This window comes from Osmia bicornis, chromosome 9 (assembly GCF_907164935.1).
Source record: "Osmia bicornis bicornis chromosome 9, iOsmBic2.1, whole genome shotgun sequence".
NCBI classification, from domain to species: Eukaryota; Metazoa; Arthropoda; class Insecta; order Hymenoptera; family Megachilidae; genus Osmia; species Osmia bicornis.
This window is the reverse complement of record NC_060224.1, coordinates 8,759,227-8,777,002: the sequence shown is the minus strand read 5'-3', so window position 1 is coordinate 8,777,002 and position 17,776 is coordinate 8,759,227. Positions and strand designations below refer to the sequence as shown.

The following is a 17,776-nucleotide window of genomic DNA, read 5'->3' as shown; positions in this document are numbered from 1 at the left end:
ACTTTTTTTGATTAATTACATAATGTCATCTAACTTCATAAATAAGAGCCAGATTTTGTAAATTTAAAACTGGTGTATGATAAAGAAATTGAAACTATAATAAAATGTACATAAAATTTTTCATTAAATGTTATTATAAAGTCTTTACATGGTATGATTCAAATGATAATGTGATATCATGCATGTTTTTAATTACGCTCTTATTATATGGTAGAATAGATGATTTTGTTATAGATTAACTGATATTATAAATAATTATAAATCACATTATGTTATAGTTCACAAATATGAAAATATGTTTTAGGCAACAAACATTAAGTCTGTACCTGAATGAAAAAAATTGCTATTGATTTTTAAAAATAGAAATAGATAAAGTAAAACATCATTTGAAATAAGCACAAGGACAAAATTCTGAGAAGATTGAAAATTAAAGGATTAAGAGAGCAATGTCATATAAATACATATATTGCTTTTTATCTAAAGGTTTTATATAATGTATATAGTAGATTATTTCGTTTATAAATAATCTGTTTCAAATATAGTTTTTAAATTTAATTTATAGTATATGATTGACTTCATTGACTTATATTATATTATTAAAAATTATATTATTGTAGTTATTTGGATTGTGTTTGATGTAAAATTAATTCTTGATATTACATATATAATATCATATTTTTGATTGATTCATATTCCAAAAAAATGTACACAACTTTGAAATTAACCAAATTCAATCATATTGAGAATAATGTTTCAACTTACAAGAAATTAAGGTTTTGTTTTAAAAGGCTTAAAGTAACTAACAGAACTATGTGAATCGTAAGGTTGGAGGATGCACTACCTGCAAAAAAGAATTTATTATTATTAGAAACTTTATATAACTACAATTATACATATATTAATATACTGCATACATAAAGAATTCAAAAAGTTTTTAATATCTTTTAATTCATGTAATAAAAATTTAATCACTTAATTAATACTGCACCATGCATTGTAATGTAAAGTTTGTGACAGTAAAAAGAAACTACAATAGCATAAAGCAGAGCATATTAGAATTTTTTGAACTCTCTTCATGTGAATAAAGTTTAAGTTACTGTTAATTGCAAATGAAGAAGACTGATTAATGTAATAATTAAAGATTACAAGCATAGCACATTAAAGAACATTACTACTTAAAAATGAATAAATTATTTTTTCTAACAAGAAGAAGAGCTTAAACATGCACTCTTGTAGGCTTTGATCATTAATATGTATCTATCTTGGAGATAGATTGATATAATAATTTTTGAAGATATAATAACAGTTATTGTTCAATGAAAAATACTGTTTGGAGTATTTTATGAGAATTTAGATAGGATTATATTCACTTGGAAACTTAGCCACTTTGAATTTCTTCCTTTTTCTAAATTTAAAATAAGACATTAAAGGAGTTTTAGAAGCTCTAAATTCTAAATAGTAAGAAAAACATATTAATACAAAAATTAATGTAGAAAGATCTTCATTTTTATTGGAAGGGATCAGAAAGTTAATGACACTGCATAAGACAGCGTTACATTTTAGATGATGCAAATATGCAAAAAACAAAAATATACTTTTTTAGCTAAGCTTTATTTGTTTCTATATTGAAGATCCTTTTTGAATTTCCTATGTTTGCTATAAATAAATTTTATATCTTTTTTTCTCAAAAAAACATTTAGACGAGGCTAAAATTTCATCAATCTATGTATAAATCACTGTAAATCTAAACTATCATAGTTATATTCTATTCTATATATCTATATATATATATCTCGATAATATGTATGGTGCTATCAATGTTTATTAATAACTCCAATAGGTATAAGATTTCATTACATCAAGACTTTTAGATAAGTACATATGTAAGTCTATGCATACTCAATGAATTTTAAATTTAATTGTTTTGAAAATGAAATCTTAATAAAAAAATGTTATTTTACATTTTTTATTTGTTTCCTCATTTAGATTTTAGAATTATTTATTATCCAATTGTATCATTCGTTCCTATACATCAACAATATATGTAAGTACTTATTCGGATAGTAATTCAATTTTATTATATTAAAAGTTTAGGTATAAACGTTCCATACCGTTGCAAACCAAAGGGTTTTCTTCGTAATATCCTTCTTGACAATAGCAACGTTTTCCAGACATGGTCGCGTTTCGTTGCACGCAATGTGCGCCATCAATGCATTCGGAATCTTCGTTACATGATGTGTGTAGAGCTAAAAACAAAATACATGCTAATTAATCATAATATATTGCTGCGGTAATTTGAAAGTAATAATAATCTTTTGTTTAACAAGATTACATTTTGCTTTAGATAAAATATGATAATGTAATATGACAAGTAAGTAGTTTTATTAAAATTAGTAGAAGTTTAGACAACAATAACAGCTTGTACAAAATATTTGTTAACGAAAAGAATAATTTGCAATGGTTAATTAGAATCACTTGAAAAGGACTGTTGTTTTATGAATATTTTGGAACGGCAGACCCAAAAAATAAGAAACCGCAACAATAGGGCCGCTTTTTCGACTTGCTACTCAAACCGAGACGTATCCACTGAAACCCGGGAAATTTGTAAACGTTATATCTTGAAAACTAATTAAAATCGGGTGTATACATTACAGCTTAATAAATTCGTCTTAAAAAGCACTATCACATGATCTGAAAAAAAATATACAGTTCCATTTAAAAAACGAAACTTGACCATCATATCTTTTAAACTAATAATGTAAATAAATTTTCGTTTACGCCAAAACATAGGCCCCATTGTACCGTGCAATTTTCATAGAAACAATTTTTTGTATCATCAATAGTTACGAAATAAAATGCCTGTCACACTTTAGCGCGGACACCCTGTGCATACATATGTGTTAGCTACAATTTTTATTATGGAGGGAAAAAAATAAGGAAAGCCATTTTTCGCAACCTTTTTTGTCTAAACCCATAATGAAAGTTTGAACAACACCTTTTGTAAATTTAATATATTGAATCTAGAACGATCTTTTGAAGTCTACTGTGGGTTTCAGAAAGTATAGTATGTGTGAAGGGGTAGATTCACATTGTGAGGACCTACGGTTTGATTTATAAAAGGTAGATCTACGGCCTTCAGTTGCAACGTGCGAAATAAGAAATTTACATACTGAAAATTTCATTAAAATTGGTTGCTGCAGAAACAAACGATAAGCATTGAAATACTTAGATTTAAAAACTATGATTTTCAAATAACTTAATTTTGTTTATTTGTATGACTCAGTGTACGATTTATGTTATTAGTTATGAATATGTTAAAACCAGTATATTATTTTTCTATAATTTCGGTTTAAATTATGTAAATGATTGTCAGAGTGGTTCGACGATAGCTAAAGACACGAATGTTTTTATCATTTATTTGTTATATTGATGATAAAAACTGAAGTATGCCAGTTTTTAACGGCATAGCCCAGTGTGCGAGGAAAACCCTGGGGTTTTCTGTGGCCGTTAAACCTTCCGCGTGCTAGGCTCGATGAAGGTGTCGATTCGAGGCCATTTCAAACCTCGGCAGGAGTTGGCTGCCAAGTCTATGAAGGTCAAAGCGTGCACGGAAAGACGAAGTCTACAATTTGAGGCCGTCAAGTTACAGGCGAAATCGGTAGAGTTAGTACCGTGCTTGCGAAAGGGACAATCCTTATGGGTGTGAATAAATACTCGAGTTATCGGCAAACGGCGTGACGGTAGCCGTGCCGAAAACGTGACCATATATTCATTTATTTTTGTGCCTTCGCCAAGTCAATACACTTTGATGGAATTTTAATGGAACAATGTCGACAATTCCGGTGGAAATTTACAAAAGGTATTATTCATATTTTCTTTACTAACTCAGATAAAAATGTTATAAAAAGAGACCTTCGCTATTTTCTTTGCGATTTGGACCAACTGTCGTTTCCTTAAGTTGCCTGATGCAATTTAAAAAAAGTTAAGTATTGTGCTTTAAAGAGTGTACTAATATTTTTGATACCCGCTGTATATTTAAATTTTATAATAATTTAGCAGTATATTTTTATATATTTAAATCCAAATCATACACATTCAATTTATATCTCATTGAGAAATATATTATTTAAATACTTATTTATGCAATATAATATTGTTATTCCATCTTTTATATGTAAGAAATATTTTATATTTGATAAATTTATTTACTTTTGCTTAGAATAAGCCAAATATGTTTAATTATTGTTCAGAATATATCCAGTTCGGTGACTTTCAATAACTTTCAAAGAATCGCTTACTGAAGATCAGAAAATCGGAAAAAGTTCAAATTTGTTGAACAGTGTTATCACAAAAGTTCGGTGCGTTTTAATTCCACGTTAACAGGCAATTTCATGCAAACGTTCTCTCGGCATGACTTTTAACGGTCGATCAATTTTCAACTTCCACTACAGCGTACAATTTTACCTGAAATTATCTAAAATTCTATGTTCTGAGTGGTAAAGTAATTATTTACAGCAATCCTATAATCAAATCAAACAGCTAAATTTCTGAATTAATCTTTTTTTGATCTCTGATATTTATGACTTTGTAAATTGCTTTCTCTTCAAACTTCTCAATAACTTCCTTTTAAAATATCAGTTTAGGATATTTTTGTTAGGTTCAACCAATTTTTTATTAGGAAACATTGATAGTCTGATATGACAACCTAAAATATGAATCTGTATAAATAATTTATTAATATTCTTAATGCAGAATAACTGATTATTAATTGCAACAAACAATCAATCAAAAGTTTCTAATCAGGACTTGATTAAGAATTCTGTAGCCCGGGGCAATCAAACCTTCGAGGGATCCCTCTGGTTAATAAACTTGGTTGAAAAATTGAAATTTATTCTAAATCAAATCAAATAACATTTAATCGTACAGAAAAAGGCAATGGTAAATAAAATTTAATAACAGTTTTTGACATAAGAAATATGTAGAAGGCTAACAACGATGCCCCTTGCAAAGTAGGACCAAGGGTGTTTTACAGTAGGTGGAACAAATTTTAGGAGATCATTCGGAGGGTCAAAATAAGACGAACATCATGACGGAATACGGTTCGCGGCTTTGTTTTCTAGTTATCAAAATTAAAAGATTCGGATGAAAAGCGCCTAAAACCGACAATCTGCACAGCATCGACGATTGGACGTCGTGTCAGTAAGGGCGTGTATAGACGTAGGCAACAGTCGTTGAATACTAAAAGCTTACTACACACGTACTATTCTGTTTCCAAGTGCTGCAATATTTAATGTGACGTGTGTACAGTTGGCAATCGTGAATTAATTTCAGTGAGTTCAATGTGTGTTATCATATTTCCTCTGTGAGTAAAAAGAGAAGTTTAATGCTAAGGAACGATCTGTTAACACTTTATTTCATACTGTAACAAAAAGGAACACAATATCACGTGATAAGCTTCTAGTATTCAATTATCATGCCTGTGATTGTACAAACCCGTACTGACACGACGTTCAATCGTCGATGCTGTGCGCGCTTTTCCCTCGAGTCCTTTAACGTTAATAACTAAAAAAACAAAGTCACAAACGTTATTATTTTGACCCCCAGAGCCATCTCCTAAAATTTGTCCTACCTGTTGTCGAACATCCTCTATAATTAGACTAATTGTTTTCTTTCGTTTCTTTATTTCTATATAAATCAATTATAATATTTCTTGATGAGTGATGATGATAATATCATAGATCGTTGAATTCGTTTTAAAGAACTTTATTAGGATGTAGAAAACAAAAATATAGAATTACATTATTAAAAAAATAAATAATAAAAATAAAAATGGTAGTTTATTTTAAAATCTCCTTAAAGCCTTCACTTACAACTTAATCATGTACACCAAAAGATTTCCCTTCCTTGAGCAGAATATCTACTTTTTAATTGATTTTTTTGTATCTCATTTAATTTTAAGGAAAATTCAATGAGTCAATGAAAATCACTTTGAAACGTTTAAGAGTCCGTTTTCAAGATTTAACAATATTACTTAAAAGTTGTATGTATATTTTACAGATACAAAAATATAAATCAACCTGCATAATATTTAATTATACACATTCACTGTAATGAAACAAAATAATGTCTTTAATGCATATTTAAATATAATGTATGTATATGCTACAGCAAAAGTGTTATATCAGTAAATGCATACATTTCCTAGTCTATTCCTAGTCAATGTATGCACTTACTCTAATCTGGTTAATAAATATATTCACAAGTAACGAATATAATCTAACCTATGTTCTTATATCCATTAAATAAACACAACCAATTTTCTTAAAAAGCATTCATGTCTTAAGTATGTATTTATTTTGCTTTAAACATTTATATTTTTTAACACTAGTTTCAAGTTTGTTATTTTAAATTAAAAATTTTATGTTTGTTGGCTATTGTCGAGATGAAGTATGGATGTGTGTATTAAATTATGTTTCATCCTTCATCTAGTTAATTTTCCACATTATTTTCAATTTAAAAATAAGTATGCATCAAACGCCGATAGTTATAGTGTTAAATATACCTACAGTCATTTACAGTGAAAATCGTCCACCTGCAACGGGGCGTATATTAGTCTAAATAAAACAATAAATACAAATAAAATACAATGACTGTGCATATTAAATTATTCTACATAAATAACTACATAATATACTCGAAAAGCAAACGATTCTGTTGAATAATAATCGAGATATGGCATTGCAAATAGAATCATGTCCGAAATAAACCTCACAGTGAAAATCGTCCACCTACAATAACGTTTGATAAATTGCAATAGTTAATTGATTTTGTAATTTTTAATGAGGGATTCTTATAGATTTTTTTATGCTGAATCCGAATTTCTAAACTATTTTCATCTAACTTTTATAGTTTTCGAGATAATCAATGTTAAACAGAAATTGCAATTATTCAACTTAGGCGTCTCTTCCACTTCCATTATTATTTAAATATATTTACATGTCTATAATGTAATAACAATTTATATCATTTTATTCAGTACATTCCACAGAATTATTATGTGAAAAAAGAACCTCAATATCTGCAATTGTAAAAGCATAAATCAATTCCAAAGTTGAATAATTGCAATTTCTGTTTAACATTGATTATCTCGAAAACTATAAAAGTTGGATGAAAATGGTTCAGAAATTCGGATCCAGCATAAAAAAATCTATGAGAATCATTCATTAAAAATTCCAAAATCAATTAACTATTGCAATTTATCAAACGTTATTGTAGGTGGACGATTTTCACTGTGAGGTTCATTTTGGACATGTTTCTATTTACAATGTTATATCTCGATTATTATTCAACAGAATCTTTTGCTTTTCGAGTATATTATGTAGTTATTTGTGTAGAATACATTGAATATGCGCAATCATTGTATTTTATTTGTATTTATTGTTTCATTTAGACTAATATACGCCCCGTTACGGGTGAGAGTGACTGTACATATAATTCATACCTTCGCCTTTTGTGAAACAATCCTTAATATTAAAGATTCGAATACAGTAGTATGTTTGACATTAATTAATTGAAATATGTTGCACCACTGGCAGCAACGTTGAAGTGATTCATGTACTAAATAATATATTGATTTTTCCGTACACTTCATGAAGTAGCGAGTGTATTTCAGAAAACTTTATACTACTCGGCAGGTCGCAGTGATATTCTTAAAGCTTTCCAATTTGCATAGATAACCACAGTGCTAGTACCAACACGTGGGTATATGCAAATGACAGTAGTTGATAATGTGCAAAAAATATTCTATTTCTTTTTCTAAAACCTTAGCTTGTGTTTTCCTTAAAATGAAAATAAAATATACCAGAATATTGAATATTACAATTGTCAAACAATTTTCATGTTTATCATGAATATTTTTGGTAATTACATAAGAGTAAAAATAAAGTATGTCTAAAAGATTTCAAAAAAGATTGCAGTTAATTTTGGTTAAACAAAATTTGATGGAAAGTAATAGGTACAATTTAATCTTCTAATAGCAGTACCGAGCCAATTGTGACCCAGAAATATGTTTTATGGTGCATTGATAAATATTAGACATGCAAATTTTTAAACGAGCGACTTTCATGTATAATGAGATTTTTGCACCACCGACACTTTGCAACTAATTTTAATTTTTTTCAGCTTTGCAATAATTATTATTGCTAATTTATTTTAAAACTAATTCTTAGTTTTAAAAAAAGAAGTAAAATTTTAAACTTTAAAAATCGGTTGTGTTTTAACCGTCAAAGTTATAGAAATTCTTGTAGCAGATAATACAGATTTTTATAATATATTTAAACATGTGACGAAGAAAAACAGTTTGCTGATTCGTAATTAGTACATGCAAATTTACAAGAATCACTTGTTGGTTATTGGAAAACAAAGTATGTGTTCGACAATGTTATTAACATTTGTTCTGAAATTGACACCATATTTTAACCTCTTTGATCCAACGCTTTTCACGGTAAATGACATAAATTGTTATAGCTTCCAAAGATGTCTACAATATCGGATTGTGATTTTCCGGATTGTACTTGGAATGAATATTACGATATTTTGATATTTCAGTTTCATAGAATAATCTTTGACATAATTTTACAAGTAAGAAAGTTTGTCTACCGGAACAGTGTACTGATGTTAGATGCAAATGGTTAAATAACGGCTTCAGGGAATATTAACTTTTTCTTGGTTATGGAAGTTTGTTACCCTCTCCCCCTTCTTAATAAATACACCTATGTATCTTTTACACGTATTTGTATACGAAAAATAGGTACTTGAACGGCACGAAATTTGAATATTTGTAACTTATAAATACTTCACATCAACTTTATTTTTTAGAAGTTTTTTTATTAAATTGTTGTCGCTTTTAATTCTCAATTGTAAGGTTTGGTATTCCATATCTCTAAAGCCGCATTCAGACTATGCAGTAAAGTTGTACAACTTTCCGTGCAACTTCGGGTCCGAATTTCTGTGTTTCTGGCCGTGCCTGTACCAGGTATGCCGTCCGAAAAAGAAAATGGTTTTCTCTTGTAGAAATACCATTCGGAAGTTGTACAACTTTATTGCATAGTCTGAACGCGGCCTAAGCCAGCTGCCATGCCCTACTTAATGACCCAGAACACCGAGGAAAGGGATATAATTAATTATATGCAACAATTAAGAGCATTTAACATAGGATCTTAAAAATATACAATTTTCTATAAAACGAAATATCATTGTGTACCATAATCTTGAATTAATTTTAACAAAAGTCACAATATTATGAATAAAAAAATATAGGGTTACATTAAGAAAAAACGATCTTGACCTTCACATCTCTTCCGGTACTTCATCCATAAAAAAGTCGTTTGTATTACATTATGATCTCTCTCACATCAAACAACTTTTCTAACAACATTTTTTAAATACTTTTACTCCTCTTTACGATATTTTAGTAACTTCAGTTAAAGTGGGCATACATATTGTGGATTGGAAAAATAAGATTTAACAGAATAATGTAAAATATAAAGAATAAAAATGAAAAAGGGTTTCAAATGAGAGAATTAGGTAATTATCGATATCTTGTCAACCACACCGATTTCGCTAAATTTTTAATTTTGTTTCGGATTAAGAGCGCTACAATTTAAAATAGGCCTAGTTCAAACTAAACGTCAATAACACTTCGGCGTTGTTATTGCGCTAGCGCTTATAAAAACCGCAACGCGGCCACGAAACGGCCAACCAAAAGATTGTTTAGAATCATCATCCCAACAACATATTAAAAAATGAGCGAAATCGGTGGAGTTGATCTCGATAATTACCGAAAATTTATGTTGATTACCATGAAAAGAAAAATAGGAAAGAAAAGAAAAATTATTGTACTAATAATATAAAGTAGCAATTTGAAAGTTAACTGTTATAACTAATTATAAGTAAAATTTCTGTACGTTCTGCTACATAAGTCTGTTTTTACTCAATGTTTTATCAATGTTTAGATGGTTGCATCTATACCAGCGGTTCTCAATATATCGACTCATAAATGCCTACCGTCAAAATTAAAATTCAAAAATTTCAATGCCACCAAGGAATTTAAGAGAAATTGTAAAGGTAATTGTATCACTGACATATATGTACTTTTATTTTATTTTTAACGAAATAATTATACAAAAAAAATGTGCATTATTTCAAATTTTGTTTTAATTCATACTACTATGTTTGATTGGCAACTGTGACAATAAATAATAAAGAAACGTGTAGGATAATTCTTACTTAGGCAATCAAAAGAATCCAAATGAAAAAAGTCAAGTCGAACGGGTTAAAACGTATAATTTAGTTAGTGATAAGTGTACCATTGATACAGAACTGTTAGTCTGCACCAGTGGTTCTCAAACTGGGTGCCGCGAAATATTGAATTGTTTGTATGTAAAAAGTCAAATATTAATAAAAGCCTTCATGTCTTTACTAATTATAAAAAGCAAATAATAATAATAATTGTTGTTGTATGGGGTATGGTTGAAAATATGACAATACACAGTGTACGAACTAAAGGATACATATACACGCACTCTCAGTGAAAATCGTCCATCCGTAACGGAGCGTATATTAGTCCAAATAAAACAATAAGTACAAATAAAATATAATGATTGCGCATATTAAATTATTCTACATAAATAACTACATAATATAATCTAAAAGTAAAAGATTCTGTTGAATAATAATCGAGATATGGCATTGCAAATAGAATCATGTCCGAAATGAACCTCACAGTGAAAATCATCCACCTACATCAACGTTTGATAAATTGCAATAGTTATTTGATTTTGTAATTTTTCATGGGTGATTCTTATAGATTTTTGTGTGCTGGATCCGAATCTCTAAACCATTTATGGTAACTGCTAAATTTACGCGTCTGTTTACAATCGCTGGCAGTGACACCTGGTCGTACTATTGTAATTAAAAGCGTCTTTTCGGAGTCGAAGTAGAATTAGAGCGTGTTAGCGAGTTGAAGCGTACAGATGTGAAAAATAAAGATCACCACACATTTTTATCTAACTTTTATAGTTTTCGAGATAATCAATCTTAAACACAAATTGCAAATATTCAACTTTACAGAACAAGAATGTCCTGCCGTCCCAAAAATCCTCGGTCATGAGAACGCCTTCGACAGTATGTCCTTTCGTTTATGACACCCCCAAGTTGGAGGACTTTCCCTTAAGAAGGGGAATCGCGCAGACAGAACGCACATGACCTGCCTCAACCGTTCGTCTATTTCATTGGTTGACAATACCCAAAAAAAGCCAACCATAGTGATTGCGAAATCTCGAGAACTACAATAAATAAGAGACAAACGGGTAACTGATATGAAATCAGGATAAGCCGGAAACACCGAAAGGAACTTTTGAGACCGTTAGCAGCTTTCGCGTTTGTAACCGGAAGTGCTAATTTAACAATACAATTTCAATATACGTCAATAAGATATATTTCATATACGTGAGAAAAAAATGTGTGTGGTTATATGTTGCCAGCCTTCAATATGCGCATGCACATTAATTCAGCGCTGGTTTAACACGTCCGCGACGGGGCCTGAATTTAGTGTCTTCGCCGTGGGGCGGGGTTAAAAAAAATTTGTCAATTACAGTAATCAATTATTTAAATGCTACGCGGTAATAGTTCATGTACCACCGGTGGGTCAGCCCGCCCGATGAGACAATTGTGTATGTACCACTGGTGGCTCATCCCGTCCTATAGGCTGGTTCAGACACGGCTAGTAATTTAGTCGAGTGGGGAGTAGCTACTTACTACTAAACCGTTTAGTGCATAGAAAAGTGTCCGGACTAGTACAGTTGAGCTTTGAAAATCAAGAGTTCAAGATATATCCCTTGACTAAAGAAATGCGTCCGGACAGGTCTGTCTCGAAGGCTAGTTAGTGGTAGGGCAAGCTTAGTTAGTGGTGGGGGAAGCCTACTCGACCAGCAAAATCCAATGAAACGGATCGACTCGACTAAACCGTTTTACTAAACTACTCGACTAAACTCTAGTGTCCATACACTAAACTACTCGCCACTCGACTAAACTACTAACCGTGTCTGAACCAGCCTTATGGGATAGACAAGAATGTACCACCGGTGACACATCCCGTCGCGAACGTGTTAAACCTTGAAAGTCCTTAAAATCTGAAAAGTTTTGAAATTTCGAAAGGTTTGTAGGTTTTGATAGGCTTGAAACAGTTGAAACCAAGATCATGTACTATTTTGTGATTTAAAAAAACAGATCTATGTCATAACTTTTTGTAAATGTTTCCTTATAGAAAACGGCAGCTCCGTCAGATTTTTTTTTTGCTAAACTATTACTTTTCAAGACAAATAAAGAAATATCCCCTAAAAATTGATGTTTTTCCGTCTCTAATTATCGTTTATAATTGCATCACAAAATTGACTTAAATGCGAAAATTCAAATTTCTTAAAAATGGTTTGTAGATTCATAATCAGCACACGAAACTGTAAGTTTTTTATGTGAAAAATGCACAGTGAATATCAAAGTACTAATTGATTATATTATCGGACAGTGAGATAAACCTTGTGCGAATCATGATAGAAACGGTAATACAGAGTTACCATTTCCAGGTAATCGCGTCGTATATGCAGAAGCAGCCGCTTTCGAGGTCACTAGAGACCAAACTTCATTTTTCGAAATGACCTTGGTTTCAAAATCTCAAAATTTCCAAAATTTCCAAAATTCCACTTCTAGAGGTTGATTAAAATTCAAAGTATTTCGAAGCTTAAACGCGTTTAAGTTATTGCTTGAAATTTTACAAGAAGAAGGTTTGAATTTCCATCGTTAGGTGTTCTATGTAACTAAAACAAAAATTAATTTTAACATAGTAGAAAATAGAGAAGAATTTCATGAGGCAACATTAAATAGTGCCGAATGGAGTATATGTACAATAATAAGCATGTGCTAGTTCCCGAGTGGAGGCGTTCTGAAGAGTTCACAATTATTTTTTCAAATAGAGCTGCATATTTTTTTTTTTCTTTTGTATGTAAGTCAATTCTTTGGAACATCGGTAAAAAGGATTGAATTATAATGTTAAAAAATTAACAGCTCGTGTCACGATATTTTAAGTGTTAAATAAAAGTATTTCATACAAGAATTTCAGATATCTCATGAACTGTTGACTTTTTTCACATTGTACCTTCATACATTTTTGCGTAAAATGTTTTGAAGAATCAACTCACGTAAAAAGTAAACTAAATTCTCATAACTTCGAAGCATGTACGAAGCGTTTTAATTTATGCCACTTTGTTTATTGATTGATTTTTTATTACTGTGATGCTTCAAAGGGTAAATTATAAAATATATAGTAAACTGTTTCGGTATGGGATATAATGGTGTTTTGTCGTTACTTTAACAAGAAATAGAAAAATGTTTATGTATTCCTAATTTCTCATTGTTGTTTTATCGAGTCCCTGCAGAAATTATTTTATGATTATACGTTACATACATACAATCTGGCTATAATAATGTAAAATTTTTTAAACATTGCATTTTGCTTTGTGAAGTAACTCAAAGCTGCTTTTTATCATTTTTTCTTGAGTTATTGAATCTTATCTAGGTATTAATAGACTAATTAGAATAGAACTGTTTAATGTTGTCAAGTTAATCTAAAAAATGTTCATTACATTAAAAATTGGAGAATGTATAGAGGGTCGTTTGAAATTCACGGGACAAATAGGAATAGGGTGATTCCATGGGGTATTCTATGGTTCGAAGTTATTACAACCTTCATCACATAGAAGATATTTAAGTCTGGACAACCCTGTATTCTTTAACGTATTGAAGATTTTTTAGCATATTGTTATATTTTTCAAATTATTATTTTCCAAGGTATGAAAAATGGTATGAAAAGTGCAGAAACTAATCATCATTGATACTTTCTATTTGGACAGAGTTTCTTCTTGAAAAATTAGTAAATTTGTAAGCATGGTATTTCAAACACTAATGGAAATCGGGTATTTACAGTAGAGATTAATAAATTTATCAAAGCTCTATTATAAACGATCAGAAGAAAATTATGTTCTTCCATTAGAAAAACGAACTTGATTTTCATATTTTAGTAAATAATATAAAAAGGAGTTCATCTTTGCTAACAAAATTTTTCTCCTTGTACTAGTTTTGCGTTTTCAATGTACAGTAAAAGCTGGATAAGTGCAAGAAAAGATTGGCTAGATGTTCGGACAAAATTCGATACCTTCACTGCGTATGTAAGTACATACAATGTTTTGATTCGATCTCTCTGGCTTTTCGCTAACTTTTAACATCAATTTTAGCAAGTAATTATAGTTCAAATTATATCGTGTATGATTATTTAAATCAGAAAAATCTCACCAATGTGCTGGTAAAAATTTCATAAAAAAAAGTCAAATAAAAAAGTTTCCTTGCCTCCTGCCCCCACCCCCCTCCCCCTCAAAATTTCATCTTGATCGGAGACTGGAGACATTCGGAACTTTATCCATTTTTTGTGTTATTTTGACAGCTGATCATTACAAAATAATTTATTATAAATTTTGAAAAAAAGAAGAAAATATATTGGGAAGAAATGTAATATTATTAGACGCATTAATCTTCTGAACCCAAATGTCTGATTCGATCAGAGCCGATGAAAAATGTTATTTTCTTTTTTAGATAATTAGTTACAGCGATGATAAACATTGTAGATTCAATAATAACAAAATATTTAACATTAATCACTGTGTCGGTCTCCGAGACCTAAGATTAAAATTCAAATGTCGTTGTATCAGCGGTTTGAAGGTTCACCAGGAATATTAAAAAGCGATAAGATATGGCCACGTATGAATAAAATATTTTCTAGAAAATGTGGTTACCTTTATATTTGTTAGTGCACGCGCCATTAAGAGGCGCAGAATAGTCACCGCATAGGCAACGCGTCCTTCCATCTCGAGGATCTGCCATACATGTTGTATTTTGAATACCAGCGCACTCGGATTCTAATTTACATTCCCGGGCCTTTCCCACTGAAATTGCAACGAATTTTTATGCATAATTGTAAACAATTTTTTAAATCAATTTTCATATATTTATTCTCATTTATTTAAAACTGTCATAAATTCTTTTATCAAACTTGCAAAATTTAATATTTCATTGATAACATTTATTAAAGTTTTAGCCTTTGAAGGAAACAATTTTTATAGCGTAACAGAGTAAACTAAATTTTGTTAATCCTTGTAAAGTCACCCTTGGGTACCTATGAAAACCGTTGAAACTTTAACATTAATCATTTTTTATTTTGGAAATGAGAGTAATCATAAAAGTGTTCTAAGATAGAAAATCCGAAGCGATTTTGCAATATTTTTAGCAAAATATGAAAAACTGTTGAGAGAAAAATATAGAAATGGACACCGGTTGCCCGATTGTCTACACAAGGATTAAATAAGTTTTAAATTATAGTTAAATTAAAGTAAAGCGACGAGAAGATTTATTATTTTCAACCCCAGAAAAGCGGAGCCTGTGTCAATCGTGATCCCGACTTACAAACTGTATGCAAGAGTATCAACTGAAAGTTAAATATATAATTTTTAAACGAAACGATTTTATAAATTGGAACAATGATGTTTAAACAATATAAATATAGAACAGTATAAAATATAAAAAATGAAAATAATATAAAATACAATACTAAATTAAAATTGGGGCTCTCTTCAGAGTCCGCCGTCCAAGGGTTGAAATGTTAAAAGAAAATTCTTAATAGTTAATATTTCCATTGTTTATTCAGTTATGATAATAAAAAACTCTTAAATTCTATAATAAATATTATATTTATGAAGAAATTTTGTAAAAAATTAAATATCATTAATATTAAAAAGATATACATGTATTTGAACAAACCTGGGGTAGGCGGTGGTGGAGGGTTTTGATTTTGAGTTTGGGGGTTGGTTTTACCAAACGTCGTAAGGGCCCAAGTCGAGGATGGTGACACAAAAAAGACCAGCAAAAGGAACGACGCAAATATCTGGACACTTCCTCCTTTTTGCATTTCTTCGGTATTTACTTGTTGCGGCTACGATATACTTGAAACTGTTGATAATCACTTGGTCCATTCACTGCTCACTGAATTGAAAAAATGCAAAACTCTGAATTCAAATGAAAAGTCACTTCTTCTTCTTCTTCACTAAAATCCTGATGATTTTTTATTACGATGATGTTGAACTTATCGAGATTTTGATTTCAATGTAACACTGGTATCTTGATTATTATTATCGTGATCGTATCACAAATTACTATAATGAAATGTTCCCGCAAAAATTGAATTAGAATTCTGTCGCACTTTTAAGATACTAACTACTGTACTTCAACAGGGTGCTATTACGTTCTATTCGAGAACTGCGTGTCACAAGGACGTTGGAAGGCCTTTTAAGCATTTGAAGCATCCCCACCCTGTGCCCCATGTGCTGCCACCATCAAAGGGGAAAGTACACCAAAACGTAGTTGGCCTACCACGTCGTCGAACAATCGGAGTATGCTTTGTCTCCTTTAAGTTTCGATCGCAGTACAAGTTGTGGTCGGGTGGAATTGAGCAGTATACCTTACTGCTAGAGGAAACCACCTAAACTCTGATTTTCTTGCAACGCAGTTTCTTTTTATTACAGATATCCAGAAGCTTTGTTATCACTTTTTCTTAAATGTTGTTATCTATAAACACATGTTGTAATCTGTATTCCTAGAAAAAAAGTATTTGGCTTTGAATTTCTTTGCAATCAAATTGTACATTTCTATAAATAGATATAAAACTATTATTAGTTACAATTGTTTTTCTTAAACGTTTTGTAAATATATTATGTTGCTGATATAAATTTATATTGCTAATACGAAGCATCTAAATTTCGTTTGTTTTTTTGAAACTTCTGTCCTTTTATAAAGGTGCAAAAACTATTTAAGTGTTACCATTTTTTTATTAATTATTGTATAAACATAATATATTGCACTATAACATTGTCCACATCAATATTACTTCTAGAAAAAAGCATTTGAAGTTTCATTTGCAACAAAATTAAAAATAATTCGCAAAATGATATTTGTAGCGATAGTGCATATCTGCAATGCATTGGAAACATTATATTGCACTATTAGTTCTAGTTGACTTTACCTAATTATGGCATTTTTAAGATAACAGTAAAACTTTTTTCCGCAGTTATTGAGAACTTTAATGTACAGAACAATTTATATGAATTAGTATGTACTATGTGATCCTGTGCTTAATTAACATTAATTAATTTAACGTTCCGATTGCGGGATTTTCTGAACTAACTTCTTAAGATTGCTCTGTATGCAAAAATGTTTTACATGTTCTTGCTCGTATTGAATTACCTACAAAATGACAGCTAGTAGATAGCGTATGTACAATAGTTAAGTTATAAAACGGAAAAAATTGCAAAAATGGCGTGTATTTTAAATAGTAAAAGGTAATATAAAATAATCTTTATAATATGTGGAATAAGTTTTTGCAATTCGAACTCGATCAGAGTAAACCTGTTTGTAAACAAAACAGAACTGTTAACTATCTAATCATTTGGCACTTGACTTTTTTTTTTTAAATTAAGAGTTTATAGTCGCATCAATAACAGAGGTTATTAGCGACTGTATTAAGAATTACAGGTACGTTAGGGATATGTGGCAGGGAGCTGTATTATCAGTAGGGTCTTCATAGCTTGTCCAGTATTCCGATGGTGTTACAGAATGTGAT

General features: G+C 30.3%; 1 protein-coding gene across 1 annotated transcript; it reads right to left on the bottom strand.

Annotated features, from left to right (window-relative positions):
- Positions 1-7: 7 nt before the first annotated feature.
- Positions 8-16,810, bottom strand: LOC114880686. Its single transcript, XM_029196964.2, has 4 exons — positions 15,922-16,810; positions 14,901-15,050; positions 2,112-2,246; positions 8-841 (listed from the first exon to the last, which is right to left on the bottom strand). The coding sequence occupies exons 1-4, from the start codon at positions 16,067-16,069 to the stop codon at positions 759-761; spliced, it is 516 nt and encodes a 171-aa protein (XP_029052797.1). The 5' UTR covers positions 16,070-16,810; the 3' UTR covers positions 8-758.
- Between the last annotated feature and the right edge of the window lie 966 nt (positions 16,811-17,776).